This window comes from Octopus sinensis, linkage group LG4, assembly GCF_006345805.1.
Source record: "Octopus sinensis linkage group LG4, ASM634580v1, whole genome shotgun sequence".
NCBI lineage: Eukaryota > Metazoa > Mollusca > Cephalopoda > Octopoda > Octopodidae > Octopus > Octopus sinensis.
The window spans coordinates 147659468-147674523 of record NC_043000.1 but is presented as its reverse complement, the minus strand read 5'-3'; the positions used below and the strand labels follow the sequence as shown (position 1 = coordinate 147674523).

Genomic DNA, 15056 nt, shown 5'->3' with positions numbered 1-15056 from the left:
GAGAGCTATCAAAATTGGAGTGCCTTTGGTCATAGGCCTGCTCAATCAGGGTTAACCTCGTACTAAACAATACAAGTACAATGGTAATGTTTCAACCAGAAGGCTGAGAGAGAGAGTGTGAGAGTTTGGAAAGTTCAGCAAAAATAATTCACTGCAAACACATATATATATATATAGTTAAAATGTGTGGTATTTAAGAAAAAAATACGTAATTGTACATAGAGTATATTTTGCATATGCCTGACTAAATTAACTTACCTGTAAAAAGAAAAAGATATGTGTGTGTATGTACACACACACACACACACAAATAACAGAAGCAATGACCAAAATAAGTGAAAAATTGTTCACTTAAATTGTTAATATATCTCAAGCACTTGCACAAAACACTCAAATTTTCTATTAAAGTGTTGTACATTTGTAAGCAAATGAAAACACAACTCAAAGACCTGATAGTTTTTTTTTTTAAAAATACAACTAAACCCAAATATTTAACACAACAGCTGAGAAAAAAGCATACTGAAAAATTTTTCAATATTTTTTCATTAAACAATTACTAGAATATATATATCAAAAGTTAACACTTAAATATTATCAATACATTGAGTAAGCAGTGAATTGTTTTTCAGTGATCTTTCCTTGCACAGTGTTTGTGTGAGTGTGTTTATGTACATGTCTTCAAGAGTTTGAATTTGTGGGGAGAGAGAAAGACAGAAAAATAAGATTTTCAGCACAAGTTCAGATTTGCTGAAATGACAGATAGGTATGAAATACAGTATTCTAAATGAAAACATATTGCAACAAATTAATGCACAGAATGTATTATCAGAAATTTCTGCACAGCAGCACAAATGGTCAGTATCCAAATCTATGGAGGATAGTATAGAGTGACAAGAATGATTTAAAATCGTTTCGACCTTGTTACTGAAGTGAAATACAAAAACTACTATTTGGATTTGGCTATATTATGCCTTTACAGTGTAATGGGGACAATATGTTGATTGAAGTAAGGTATCTTGAAAATTAGAAGCATCAAACAGCAGGGAACTATGCTTTGTAGATGCACAGGTAATTTAATATAACAAGGTCAAAGGAATCATGTTGAAATAATGAGGCTGCTGAAAGGTTGGAACTAGGAATAGTTACCAACCTAACCTGATACAGGACAACCTGCATTGGGTAGGCAAGTAAAAGATTTGAGAAAACTTCAGCTAAGTCAATACATTGAAAACAATTTTTGACACTAGGCATGCGTGCAACTTTTCATATCTTTCTAATGAATATAAAGAAAAAAAAAATTTGTATGATAAATCTTCAATCAGATGTGTTTCAAAAATGAAATAACAGGACATTTCAAAATGAGATACAGATCTAAAGAAACAGTTGCACATTGTTGAGAAAATCTCTGAATAAAGTAGATAATATTTTTTAAATATGTAAATCTTGAGCATTAAGAACAAGAGGGGGTCAGACTTACTGACAACTTTTTCTGAAAAACTGTATCATCAAATAATTTTGTTGAATGTCTTGCATACAAACTTTGAAAAAGCAGCCAGGTTGGGAATGAAGTTAAACAGGTTTATTTTCTATACTGCAATATTTGAAGCTTTAAAAATGATCACTGAATAATAAATAAAAAATATCTGCCTTTATGTGCATGAATATATTATAGTTAGTTATCCATTCATCACTATATAGCCAGTCTTAATTAAATAAAAGCAAATAATATGCAACTATAGTTTAAATTTAAATATTCCACTATCAGTTTGAAATAAGGACTGTCTAAATAACATATCAGATCTTTGTGTAAATGAGATGGATTTAATAATTTTTTTTGAGTAATTTAACTGACATTAATATTTGAAATATGAAAGATTAATTAACTTATACTGGACTATTAAACAGGCCATTAAATTTGTTGAAGAGAAAGCATCAACAATAAACAGGAAAATTAAACACTGACACTCATTATTCCAGTAGATAACATCTGAAATATTAGTAAAAATATAAGATTCTGTAAAGGTTTCTTATTACTACACTAACTTAAAAAAAAAAAAAAAAACTCCTTTATTTTGTACTCTAATTTCTAAATAAGAACTAAAAGTAAATTATATAAATAATTCAATTACAATAAAGGCAGGTTAATTAATTGAAATTTTGTCTTCCAATTTAAATCTAATTAGCAATATAAAAATATATTTTAAGAAAGATAAAATAAAATTTGATATTGCTAATTTTTTTTTAAATGCAATAATATTAAACACTTAAAATTTTTCTAGTTTTGATAGCAAAACTGGGATGTTTATTACCAACCTAGACTGCAAGTTTTCAATAAATGAAATAAAAACCCAAAACAAAGAAATAGTTTGAATTTCACTGCCAATGGCTGCCACTTTATTGCCATTACTTGTACATCTGTAAAACAATTAGGAACATAAGGACTGAACTTGCACATTGTTGGAGGCATAGCCTCAAATAACAGTTTCCAGTACAATGGCACAAAAAGGGTTTCCTTTTTGTCTTGTGTACAATTAAACATCAGTTTAACAATTTCTGGAATAACAGTAGCAATATTTTCACCTCTACATCATGAGACCAATGATAAATTTAATTATCACAGGTAATGAGTAAAGGAATATAAATAATCCTGAGCAGACTGGGAGGAAACAGTGAAAACTATTTCTAGTTAATAATTCATTTAAATATTATTCTTTATTAGCCTGATTTAATTTCACATATATATTTCTTAAATGCTTTTTTTTTTTTTGTCATTTTACCAAAAGTATAATTACACTGCTAAAAACTGAACTAAAAAGTAAATTAAAACTACAGTATTACTAAATAAGTCAGATGTTATTTATTGGAAAAATCAAATACTTTTAAAAACTATTAAGAAAATATTACAAATCTTAATATAAAGGCACTCCATGATCAAAATGCTTACGAAAAGACATTTACTCTAAATTACTCAAAAAATATTCTAAATACATAAACTCAATTAGTAGCATTCACATGTTAAAAAAGTTACAGAAACAACTTATTTAGCAGAATTATTTACTAAGTTGCTAATTTTTTAACTTGTGTATTTTGGGGGAAGATGAAAGGGAATGAAGTGTCAGAAAGATATGGGTGAGGGAGAGAAAGTGAAAAAAAAAAAAGATTTAACCCAAACTATAAAAACCTTACGCTTAAAAGATTCCAGAGCAAACAAAGCAAAATAAATAAAAGGGAGGGAGGGGGGAGTTTAATGAAAAAATATGAGGTACACATGTTCTAAGATATACGATACTATAGATGAGGAAATTAAGAAGATTTTGTTAAATATGCTAAGAAATTAGTTAAGAATGCAACTTTTAATAACTACGTCAGAAACATTTAGAATTACATTTAAATTAAATCCCTATTATAAAATTTAAGTATTGTCTACAAAATATTTTAACCTTTTGGTGTTTAAAACAGCCATAGCTAGCTCAAATATTCCAAACGTTTTACATTTAAACTGACCACATCTAGTCTCTCACATAACCTACATTGACACCTCAAAGCTAGAAGATTGATGCAAAACAATTTTGAGTGAAAAAGCATATTTAACAGAGCAATCTGAAGACTAAAGGGTTAAACTAGAAAACAGTAACGTTTGAGAAAATGACAAATGTGTAACGAAAGCAAGACTACAAGGTAACAAAAGAAGAAAAAAAAACACCCAGTTTAAAACAACCTGATAGTAAACAGCAAAACTAGATAACAATATTATCCTTAGTAAACAGATTGTGAGTTAAACACCTGTTGAAAATATAATTGAAGGATTACAATTTTTTATAACCTATCTATCTTATAGTGTGTCCTCTTAATTCACTGTAATGATTTATTTTTATAAATTGCATTCTTCATAAGACACTCGAAAAAGTTTTTTTTATGCTTGTTATAAAAAATATCAATTCAGAGAAACCTACTGAAATGAACCATTTAAATAAAAGAGAGAGAGAGAGAGAGAGAGAGAGAGAGAGAGAGAGAGCGCAGGTAAAATAAGGGTGACTAATCAACTTAATATTTCAAAAAAATTGAAACATTTGAATATAATTTTTTTTACAAATTCATCAATATTTTAATTATACTTAGTTGATTTAAAGATCTGAAAAATCTGTTTACCCAAACCAGTCCACTTCAAGACTATAGAGACTATAAATCAAAGCATTTGAGGCAAATCAGGACCTCACTGCTGTTATTCAAGAATTGTTGAACAAGAGTAACAAAAATGTATTAAAACCAACTTACATTTGTTCTCAGATGTATGATATAAACAAATCTGATACCATAAAACAATTAAAATGGAATGATGAAGAGACAAAAAAGATGAGGACAATGATGGAGGGAGAATTTTTACCAAATGTCAAAATATATTACAATTAAATGAATGTGAAGGGGGTGGGGGCGGGGAAATGACAAAAATATGTATGTGAGTGTATATATATCTTTAAACACATACATTCTCTCTGCAACATATATGCGTACAATGTAACTAACTGAAAATGACCAAAGTAATGGAAGAGTGCAGGTAGAGAGATCTAATAAGTTATATATAGAGGGAAATCATTTTTTTTCTCCATTTGGTCTATATAAACTTTCTTTTTCTTTCTTTTAGACAATTTATACAAATGTGAGGAGAGGGAAATGTAATTTAAAATAATTGTAGATACATGTTGTATGGAATAACCAAGTGATGATAAGCCAGAATTGCAAGTATGTAGACATCTAAACAAGATAAGTATCTTGAATTTAAAAAACATTCTATTAAACTAAGTTTTGCAAAAAAGAGAAATTGCAAGTTTCTGTGCTTAAATGGAATATCTATGTATATACAAAGTCCAGCCATCAAGTCGAAACAACATGCAGCTTAAACAGTTCAAGGCAATGTTGAAGTCTGTACAGTGTGGTCACAGACAGCATTCAGAAGTGTGAGGGAGGAGATGGCGTGCCAATAGGAATAACATATGGACTCACACACCCTGAAGAATTACTGGTTTGTGATGTACTTGGAGTTCGTGATGGAGTAACATGCTGTGTGAGATCTTCCTCGTCAGATGAGGAATCCATAGTCAAATCAATCACATCTTGCTGTGGACTTGCTTTTTTCTCAGGTGATCCTTTTAAAAATAAAATATACACAAGTTTTGGAAGCAATAACTTCAGAAAATTGAATTATTTAGAAAAATAAGATTTCAAGAACATACTTTTGATTTTGTATAAAAGGCATTGGGGGCCGTTCTCAGCCTCCTATTCTAAAGAAGTTAATACATTCAGCATACATGACTTTCCAAAATTAAGCTTTAAAATGTAGAGATAGACAAATACCTGTATTCTAAAAATAGTCATTAAAATGATTTTTAGGTAAGATGTTATTCTATTTCTTTTAGTCAATGCAACAAACATATTTCCAATATGCCATCATTTTAATGTCCTCTTTTCATCATCACCATCATCATTTAGCATCTGCTTTCCATGCTAGCATGGGTTGGATGGTTCAACTGGGGTCTGGGAAGCCAGAAGGCTGCACCAGGCCCAGTCTGATCTGGCAATGTTTTCATGCTTGCATTATTTTCTATGGCCAGATGTCCTTCCTATAGTCACCCCTCACCTGTTTCCAAGCTAGGTAATAGTTCTCCTTGGCCAGACATGTTTTAACAGAATACTAGAAATGAATAGCACTCCTCTAGTGACAATGCATCTGATTTATAACCCCATATGATATTGAAACAAGGGAACACAAACAACCCCACATGATGGTCTTATTTCAGCTTCCATCTATTAATAAACCCCCATCCAAGCTATAACAGAAGACATTTGCCCAAGATAACATGCAGTGGGGGGCTGAAACCAATCAATGTTATCTGGAAACCTCTTCAGTTCTCTACACATCAGTACTAATGCTGTAGCTGCCGGACTTGGAGAAAAATAATAATGGCTTTAAGAAAATATACCCAGAGATATTCACATACCTCTACAATGAGATGACCATGCAATATTCATCTCAAACACCAGTTGTTAAACACTTCCAAGAAATAACTAATTCAGCTCAAGTGACCAAGTTTTATATTTGGATAGAATTGATTGAAGTTGCTTTGAGACTTGACTATGTAGGAGTTTATGTGCCTTATAATCTGAATTCTTGATTAACAGGTTGGTAGGAAAAAAGAATCCCAGTAAACAATTTTATTCTTTGGCTACTGAGTATCCTTACCTGTGATAACTTGTTTATTCACACACAAAACCAAAGGACAAGCCTTTTACTTTCTCTTGAGAACAGAGTAATGGTTAGCAAAGAATCCAGTCAAAATCACCACACACCCACCCACCCACCAAAACTGAAGGCAAATCGTTTTCATTTTACCTGGTATTGATGAGCTTTTAATAACTGGGCTGCTGATAAGTAATGTTTCTTTTACAGCCTTCAAAGGACTCCAAGAACCATCTTCACCAAATTGAATTTCTGTACAACCAGCAGACTGTTGAAGAATTTCCACAAATAATCTGAAAGAGAGAAATGATCACTATGATATTGACCATCTAACTCATAACTGAGAAAAACACACTAACCTCAACTCATATTGGAACAATGCAGGCTCACCTCTCAAACATTGTGACTTTTTCAAGTCAATATCAGATTGTTTCAAATCTAAAACAATCTAGGGAGATTGAAAGTAAGATAATTTTACACAAACTATATTTATTAGCTTCAAATTACTTTGAATTATAATATAAGCTGTTAATATATTTACCCGTCAATAATAAGTTTATCAAATGCTGCAGATTTATCACAGACAGGGCAGATCCATGTAGGTTTCTTCTCATTCATCATAAGAAATGTGAAAGCATCAAAACACTGTAAATGTGTACATGTACTGCAACGACAGGGAATCTGAAGACGCATTTTTCCAAGCTGTAAAATAAATAAATACACAAATCTGATAAAACCCTTTTAATGACAAATCCCTTAAAAGCAAACAACAAATTTGTTGATTACATTAACATCACATGATAGTTGTTAACAAACACGACCATCATGCAGTGTCTGTCCATGGAGAACTATCACCTTACTTGGAAACAGGTGAGGGTTGCTGACAGGAAGGGTATCCAAGCCATTGAAAATCTGATGGCATTAATGAATTTTGTCTGACCCATGTGAGCATAGAAAAGTAGATGCTAAAATAATGATGAAGCAAATTTTAATTAAATGATAGATCAATTAATAGTTTTATGTGCAATGTAGCGCAGGAGTGGCTGTGTGGTAAGTAGCTTGCTAACCAACCACATGGTTCCGGGTTCAGTCCCACTGCGTGGCATCTTGGGCAAGTGTCTTCTGCTATAGCCCCGGGCCGACCAATGCCTTGTGAGTGGATTTGGTAGACAGAAACTGAAAGAAGCCTGTCGTATATATGTATATATATATAAGTGTGTGTGTATATGTTTGTGTGTCTGTGTTTGTCCCCCTAGCATTGCTTGACAACCGATGCTGGTGTGTTTACGTCCCTGTCACTTAGCGGTTCGGCAAAAGAGACCGAAAGAATAAGTACTGGGCTTACAAAGAATAAGTCCCGGGGTCGATTTGCTCGACTAAAGGTGGTGCTCCAGCATGGCCGCAGTCAACTGACTGAAACAAGTAAAAGAGTAAAGAGTAAAAGAGTATTCTTTAAAAAAATATCTTCATTAAATAGGGAAACTTAAAAAAACAATAAATATTTAGCAATAACCAAGAAAGTTAACCATAGAGTATGAACCAATTGAAAAACCACCTAAAGATGATCATATAAACAAAGAAAATTAAAAGGAAAATATATATAATACTCACTGGACACATCAATGATACTCTAAGGCTAGTAGTTGCAATTTCACTGTCTGGATCATGTTGTAATTTTTCTTTAACTATAGTTCAAGAAATAATTATGATAAAAACATTTTAGTTGAATTTATTCATACTTCACATTGATAGTACCACTATGCTAAAATTATATTATTAGCACTTACAGAAAGTTTCCACTAACAATATTATTGTACATAATGATCTTCTCAAAATTAGTATTAAGTTTCTGTAAATGCTGTTCAAGTTACTCCAACTTTTAATTTTAAAATATAAAAAATTTATTAACTAAAAATCATATTTACAAAAGTAAAAATATACTCACTCAAAGCTCTGGAATGATCTGGATGGCGGTTACCAAACTGTTTTAATCTTTGTAGTAGAATGTCAGAGGTAAGCTTTTTCACCAAGTAAACTGCAACACAGTAACCCTGGGACAGAAAAGGAACGACACTGAACATTTCAATATCAGCATGTTAAAATACCACATAGTTATGGTTCAAAATCTGAAGTGAAACAAGATAAATGCAACATGAATACTTTCTAGGCGCAGGAGTGGCTGTGTGGTAAGTAGCTTGCTAACCAACCACATAGTTCCGGGTTCAGTCCCACTGCATTGCATCTTGGGCAAGTGTCTTCTGCTATAGCCCCGGGCCGACCAATGCCTTGTGAGTGGATTTGGTAGACGGAAACTGAAAGAAGCCTGTCATATATGTGTATATATATATATATGTATGTGTGTGTCTGTGTTTGTCCCCTTAGCATTGCTTGACGACCGATGCTGGTGTGTTTATGTCCCCGTAACTTAGCGGTTCGGCAAAAGAGACCGATAGAATAAGTACTGGGCTTACAAAGAATAAGTCCCAGGGTCGAGCTGCTTGATTAAAGGCAGTGCTCCAGCATGGCCACAGTCAAATGACTGAAACAAGTAAAAGAGTAAAAAACAGTACAAACCCGTCCAAACTCTGAAGCCCATGACACGTCAACATGATTGGGCACTGTTGGTGACAACCGGCATAAAGCTGTGATGTCAACTGGACGTCCTGGACGTTTGGGCTCCACACCAGGTTTAGTTGTTGGTATTGGATTCTGAAAATGAAATAATTTTTTGTTACAATAACCCAATAAATAAAAGACACTCAAAAAATATACACTATAAAAGACAAAATCAAGAAAAAACATTTGTCATTGATATGCAAAATCTAAATACTTTATAAAAAATTCCACAATAAATATTGTTCACTTACTGGCAATGTCGCGAGTTTCCCATTCACTCTCACACATATACTTGGAGGGAAGTTGTCATCTTGTTCGCAGCTTGTTTCCAAAAGGCAAAATCTATAAAAATATAAGTGTGTCACTCAGTACTAAACACTCAAAATATTAACACACTGAATATTTGAGCTGATAAAACAACAAAGCAAAATTGAAATATTTTTGTACATGGAACAATAAAGGCCTTAAAATAATTACTCACCTCAACTGCACTTGTGTTGTGTATTCACATTTAGCACCAGGTCTAAAATCTCTGGAAAAAAATGGAAAATAATTGAGAGATTTAAAAAAAATACATCTACTTTACTGTTCAATACGCATATGATATACATAACACACATATGTAATCTGTATCAGAGATGCATATATCTAAACATAAACATTACGTCCACAGTTTTATGGTTGCTTTCCATGTTAATATATGTACAGATTTGTAAATACATATTTAAGTGAAAAAAACCATTGGTAGGGGAAAATGTAGACAAATAAGATGGCTGGATTTAAAAAATAAAAAAAGCCCAATGAAACTAGTGTGTTTTAGTGAAGGCTGCAGACAATCAAGTTCAAAAGGAAAAAAAAACCCTTGTTATAGTAGACATCTTTGGTTTAATGCAAAATATGTAGGTGGGAGGAGAGCTGTCCCTAGATGTGTGGATAATACTCTTAACATTTCTAATGAATTTTAAAAAACTTTTTAATCACCTGAAAAAGGGGAATATTTGATTTTGAATATGCATTTAATGGTTCCGACCATGCTAACTTTCTTTTGAACAGAAATGAAAATATAGCTTAGTTGATTGTCAATTCTTGCTGGAGGAGACAATCCTGGCATGATTAGATATCATAATTGCAAACTGAAATATATAATTTTTTAAATTAACTAATTTGCTGTTTTAGTCATCTCCATTACACAATACAACTATGGAAGATAAACACTAGTAGTAAACAAGAAAATGGATATACAATTGGTATTGAGTTGATGACAACTGTCATTCTTGATACCATATTTAATATTCTGTTACCATAAAACCTTCCCAAAACAAGCTATTCATAATTAAATGAGAATTTCAACAAGAATTTCGCTACTATATGTGTAGAAAACGTAGCTTCAATAGATAAACTGCTTAATAGTTTAAGATAATTGTACTCTCCAAGTTTTCAATATTTTTTTTCCACACAGTAACAACTACATTATCTGTAATATTTTATGAGTGAAAGAAAAAATGTATGCAAATTCACATTCACAAATAGTCATTGAGAAACTACAGAAAAAAATCAAATGAAATATGCATAACCATGCACAGAAAAGAGAATTAGATATCTAACTTCTAACTCTGACAAAAGTTCTAATAATGATGATGGCAGATCTGAGTTTCTACTAGAAACAAAATGGAGTAGGAATTTAAAAAGTATTTATCTTAAAAGATTTTTCTCAGAAGAAGCAGAAGTCTCTCAGGCTTTCCACTAAGCTAAAAACAATCAACTATTTCTTTTTATCTCTTCAACTGTTCCAAACAATAACAGCAGAAACAAACTTTAACATAATATAAATAAAGAAAAAATTACAGTTTATGGTCTCCTACATGCCTGGAGGAAATGAGAGACTTTTTATTTTTTGCTATAAACATAAGAGGAATTAGAAAGATACCCAGGATTACAAACTACTGAAGTATAGCTGAACCTTTCGGTGGTCAGTTTTTCAAATTATGTCAATACTTGCACGTGCAAGACACTGGTCACCAATGTGGGGGAGAAAATTATGGTCCTTCATTACACGTAGTAAAATAGTAGCTAATAGCCCATAGTGATGTTTAGACAAAATTTAAATAATTTTATATTTTGCTGGATTTACCTGTAGTTAGATTAACTTTGAGAAAAATTGTCAAATTTAATATCAATAAATCATAAGGCTGTAACTAAAACACATAGGATTGGGGAGTGAGTATTTTAGTGAAAAATATAGTAACAAAAGGGTTAAATGACTTATAGATTTTATGAACAGCATGTTAAGGGGTGTGTATAACTTAAAATATTTGATGAATTTTCTCACCAATGCAAGCATTCATATATATATATATATATATATATATATATATATATATATATATATATATATATGTATGTATGTAAATTGTGTGAGAGAGAGAGTGTGTGTGTGTGCATTACTATCATGCAACTACTTTCCACACTAATATTATATGTATGTGCACGGGGAACAATGGTTGTGAAGGAGCTAGCAGGATAACAATGGTTCAATTTCTAATCTTGGGGAAGTGTCCAGTAGTATAGCCCAAAGTCAACCAAAACCATGTTTCTTGTCTTGACATCATGCAGCAGTTGTCACCTTGTACAAGCAGTGTTCTTCAATTCCAGTCTTCCACAAAAACATGTCCAGCCATGGGGAAATATTACTTGGCTTGGAAACACGTGTGGGTTGGTGACAAGAATGGCATCTGACTATAGAAAATTTGCCTCAAAAGAATTGTTTGACCTATATAAGCATGGAAAAATGGACATTAAACCAATGGAGGCAGTGACCAAATGTCTGAGACCTTTATCAATATGCTGTGCTTGAGAAGAAGACCCATTAAGTCGAGTGAAATTGCAGTCATGGCAGATACTGGTGTTATGCAACTGCCAGTGGCACGTAAAAGCACCCATTACACTCACAGAGAGGTTGGTATTAGGAAGGGCATCCAGCCATAGAAACCATGCTAATCAGAGTGGAGTCGGATGCAGCCCCTTAGCTTTATCAACCCTGGTCAAACCCATGCCAGCATAGACAAGACATTAAACGATGATAATTGTGTGTGTAGCCATTGCTATGCACACATACGCAAACAGCAATACAAACACACTAACACATGTTTGCAGCAGATACACGTGACAAGAAATTACTAAAACAGCTGGCATTAGGAAAAACAACTGACTGTGAAACACTGCTTCAAGAAGTCCTTTTTAACCCAACAAACAAGAAAAAGCCAAGATAATACACAAATACATGAACATTCTTTTTTTTACTCTAAGCACAAGACCTGAAATTTTCCGGGAGGAGGCCAGTCAATAAGATCAACCCCAGTATGCAACTGGTTCTTAATTTATCGACCTGGAAAAGATGAAAGGCAAAGTCAACCTCAGAGGAATTTGAACTCAGAATGTAAAGACAGGTGAAATACTGCTAAGTATTCGCCCAGCGTACTAACGTTTCTGCTAGTTCGCTGCCTTATTCACACATATTACATGCATGAAGATGTATATAACATATACACACATGGGCATACATTAGTTTTAAGAATAGGTAAAATGTATCCCTGTCATGAGAGGAAACTATGCAGTTCCAATGTATAGACAATTGGGCAAATGCTTTCTATAATAGCCCTGAGCCAACCAAAGCCTTATGAGTGGATTTGGAAGACAAATTAAAAGAACTATTTGCATGCACGTGTGTGTATGTGATGCACATCAGTGTGAGCAAGAACATGCCTCTTGCTGTAGAAGAGATATATGGTAGCCTCACAATAGTAAGAGTAATTAGGATGGAGCTAGAGAGAGAATTAATGTGTCAAGGTTAGCCCTTAAAGTACAAGGTGAATAGAAGAGAGAAGGAATGACAGAAGAATGGGAAGGGTGGTAGGATAAGAGGATGCAAGAATGTATGGAAGGAAAGTTATATATAGGTTGAGATGGGATAGCAGTTGGGGATATATGTCTATACATACATATATCCACATATACATATACATAAATGTATACACAAAAGTGACGTATAGTATTATTTTAATACCTGCATGTGGCAAAACATATGTACACACACACACATACATATATATATATATATATATATATATATATAGCCATATCACGTTGAAAGCACCGGTTCTCGTCTGATCACCGCAGTTAAGCAACGTCGAGCCTAGTCAGTACTTAGATGGGTGACCGCTTGGGAAACCTAGGTGCAGTAAGCATAGCGCAATGTTGGCGTTAGGAAGGGCATCCAGCCGTAGAAACACTGCCAAATCTGACTGGGCCTGATGAAGCCTTCCGGCTTCACAGACCCCAGTTAAACCGTCCAACCCATGCTAGCATGGAAAACGGACGCTAAATAATGATGATGATGATGGTGTGTGTATGTGTGTAAAACATAGCTGTCACTTGCAAGCAGGTCTGAGTAGCCAAGAAGTACCATACATCATGAACAGACCTTTTAGCCTTTTCTTTACTGGTGCAGAGCATCAAAAATAAGATACACGGAGACAGGCAGTTGCACCAGCACTCAGTATTCAATTTCAATTGAGTAGACTAGAGAAATTTCACTGAAGTAACTTGTTCTAGGACACAATGTACTGCAAGTCCAAGAAATGAAAGATACAACAGACTTCTTTCAGTTTCCAAGTACCAAATCCACTCACAAGACTTATAGTTGAAGACACTTGCCAAGGAGTCATGCTGTGGTATTGAACTTGAAATCATGTGGTTGGGAAACAAATTTCCTATTACACATGTCTATATAGGTATATGGGCATACATTAGTTTTAAGAATAGGTAAAATGTATCCCTGTCATAAGAGGAAACTATGCAACTCCACTGTACAGACAATTGGGCAAATGCTTTCTATAATAGCCCTGAGCCAACCAAAGCTTTATGAGTGGATTTGGAAGGTATACTCTTTTACTTGTTTCAGTCATTTGATTGTGGCCATGCTGGAGCACCGCCTTTAATCGAGCAACTCGACCCCGGAACTTATTCTTTGTAAGCCCAGTACTTATTCTATCAGTCTCTTTTGCCGAACTGCTAAGTGACAGGGACATTAACTCACCAGCATCAGTTGTCAAGCAATGCTAGGGGGACAAACACAGACACACACACATATATACAACGGGCTTCTTTCAGTTTCCATCTACCAAATCCACTCACAAGGCTTTGGTCGGCCCGAGGCTACAGTAGAAGACACTTACCCAAGGTGCCACGCAGTGGGACTGAACCCGGAACCATGTGGTTGGTAAACAAGCTACTTAGCACACAGCCACTCCTGCGCCTACATACAAATATATGTACATACACATATATGAATGCTGACACTTTGCAAAATGAGTGCAGTGAAACTGATATTGTCATTCCTTGTTGACATTACAGACTGGTCGCTCTGCATTGGCAATGAGTAGCAGAATATAAAACCAATCCCTTACAGGAAAAGCAAATGAAGACTGGTAGGGCATCCAACAATAAAATCGCACCCTCAAAGCCCTAATTTCATCTAAGCCATGTAAAAGCAGATGTTAAACAGATGTAAAAAGTACATTCACTGACCTAATGAACAGCTCTCAGCTGCTCACTGATTTTGTTTTTCTAATTACGTATGATTTCTCTTCTTTGCAGGTAAATGTATAAAATTACATTTTTAGACTAGTTCATCATCATCATCGTTTAACGTCCGTTTTCCGCGCTAGCACGAGTTGGACGGTTCGACCGGAGTCTGGGAAGCCAGGGCTGCACCAGGCTCCAGTCTGATCTGGCAGTGTTTCTACAGCTGGTTGTAACTTTAATTTTCATGAGACAACATAAAAATCAGTGACAGATTAATCAATGGCCAATTAATCTGCAAAGTTCCATTAAGAAATAACTCAATTTTTCAGTTTTAATTAAAGGGTGAATAACAGTAAAGTGATCTGGAAGATCATAGAAGTTTTAGAAAGGACAGAGGAAGTTATTAATTATTGATGTACAACCATTAGAGAGTTAAATTTTATGGATTTGTCACCATATTACATAAAAAAAAAAGATTTTAGATATGACTGAAGAGTTCAAGAAAGAAGCCAATGGTTTCAAAAGCTAATAAAACCAAAACACTTAACCAGAATGAAAAAAGAAGTTTTTGTTATCAATATATGGTTTAACAAAAGCAAATTCTGCCAATTTTCCTATCTTA

General features: G+C 33.7%; 1 protein-coding gene and 1 non-coding gene across 9 annotated transcripts in view; one reads left to right on the top strand and one right to left on the bottom strand.

Moving 5' to 3' along the window:
* The window catches only part of LOC115210282 (E3 SUMO-protein ligase PIAS2), a 150395-nt gene that overhangs the window by 10323 nt on the left and 125016 nt on the right, over positions 1 to 15056 (bottom strand). For all 8 annotated transcript variants that reach the window (XR_003881433.2, XR_004998907.1, XM_029778780.2 and 5 more), the window contains 8 exons: positions 9333 to 9383; positions 9103 to 9193; positions 8810 to 8944; positions 8181 to 8286; positions 7847 to 7920; positions 6777 to 6937; positions 6389 to 6528; positions 5006 to 5144 (listed from right to left, as the gene is read on the bottom strand). Coding sequence is in view for 6 of the 8 variants with exons in the window: in XM_029778780.2 (XP_029634640.1) it covers positions 5006 to 5144; positions 6389 to 6528; positions 6777 to 6937; positions 7847 to 7920; positions 8181 to 8286; positions 8810 to 8944; positions 9103 to 9193; positions 9333 to 9383 (897 nt within the window). In the remaining 2 variants the exon portion in view is untranslated. The remainder of the gene's footprint in view (positions 1 to 5005; positions 5145 to 6388; positions 6529 to 6776; positions 6938 to 7846; positions 7921 to 8180; positions 8287 to 8809; positions 8945 to 9102; positions 9194 to 9332; positions 9384 to 15056) is intronic.
* On the top strand, positions 12977 to 13095 carry LOC115211239. The gene has a single exon (XR_003881558.1). It is a non-coding gene; the product is annotated as a 5S ribosomal RNA (ribosomal RNA).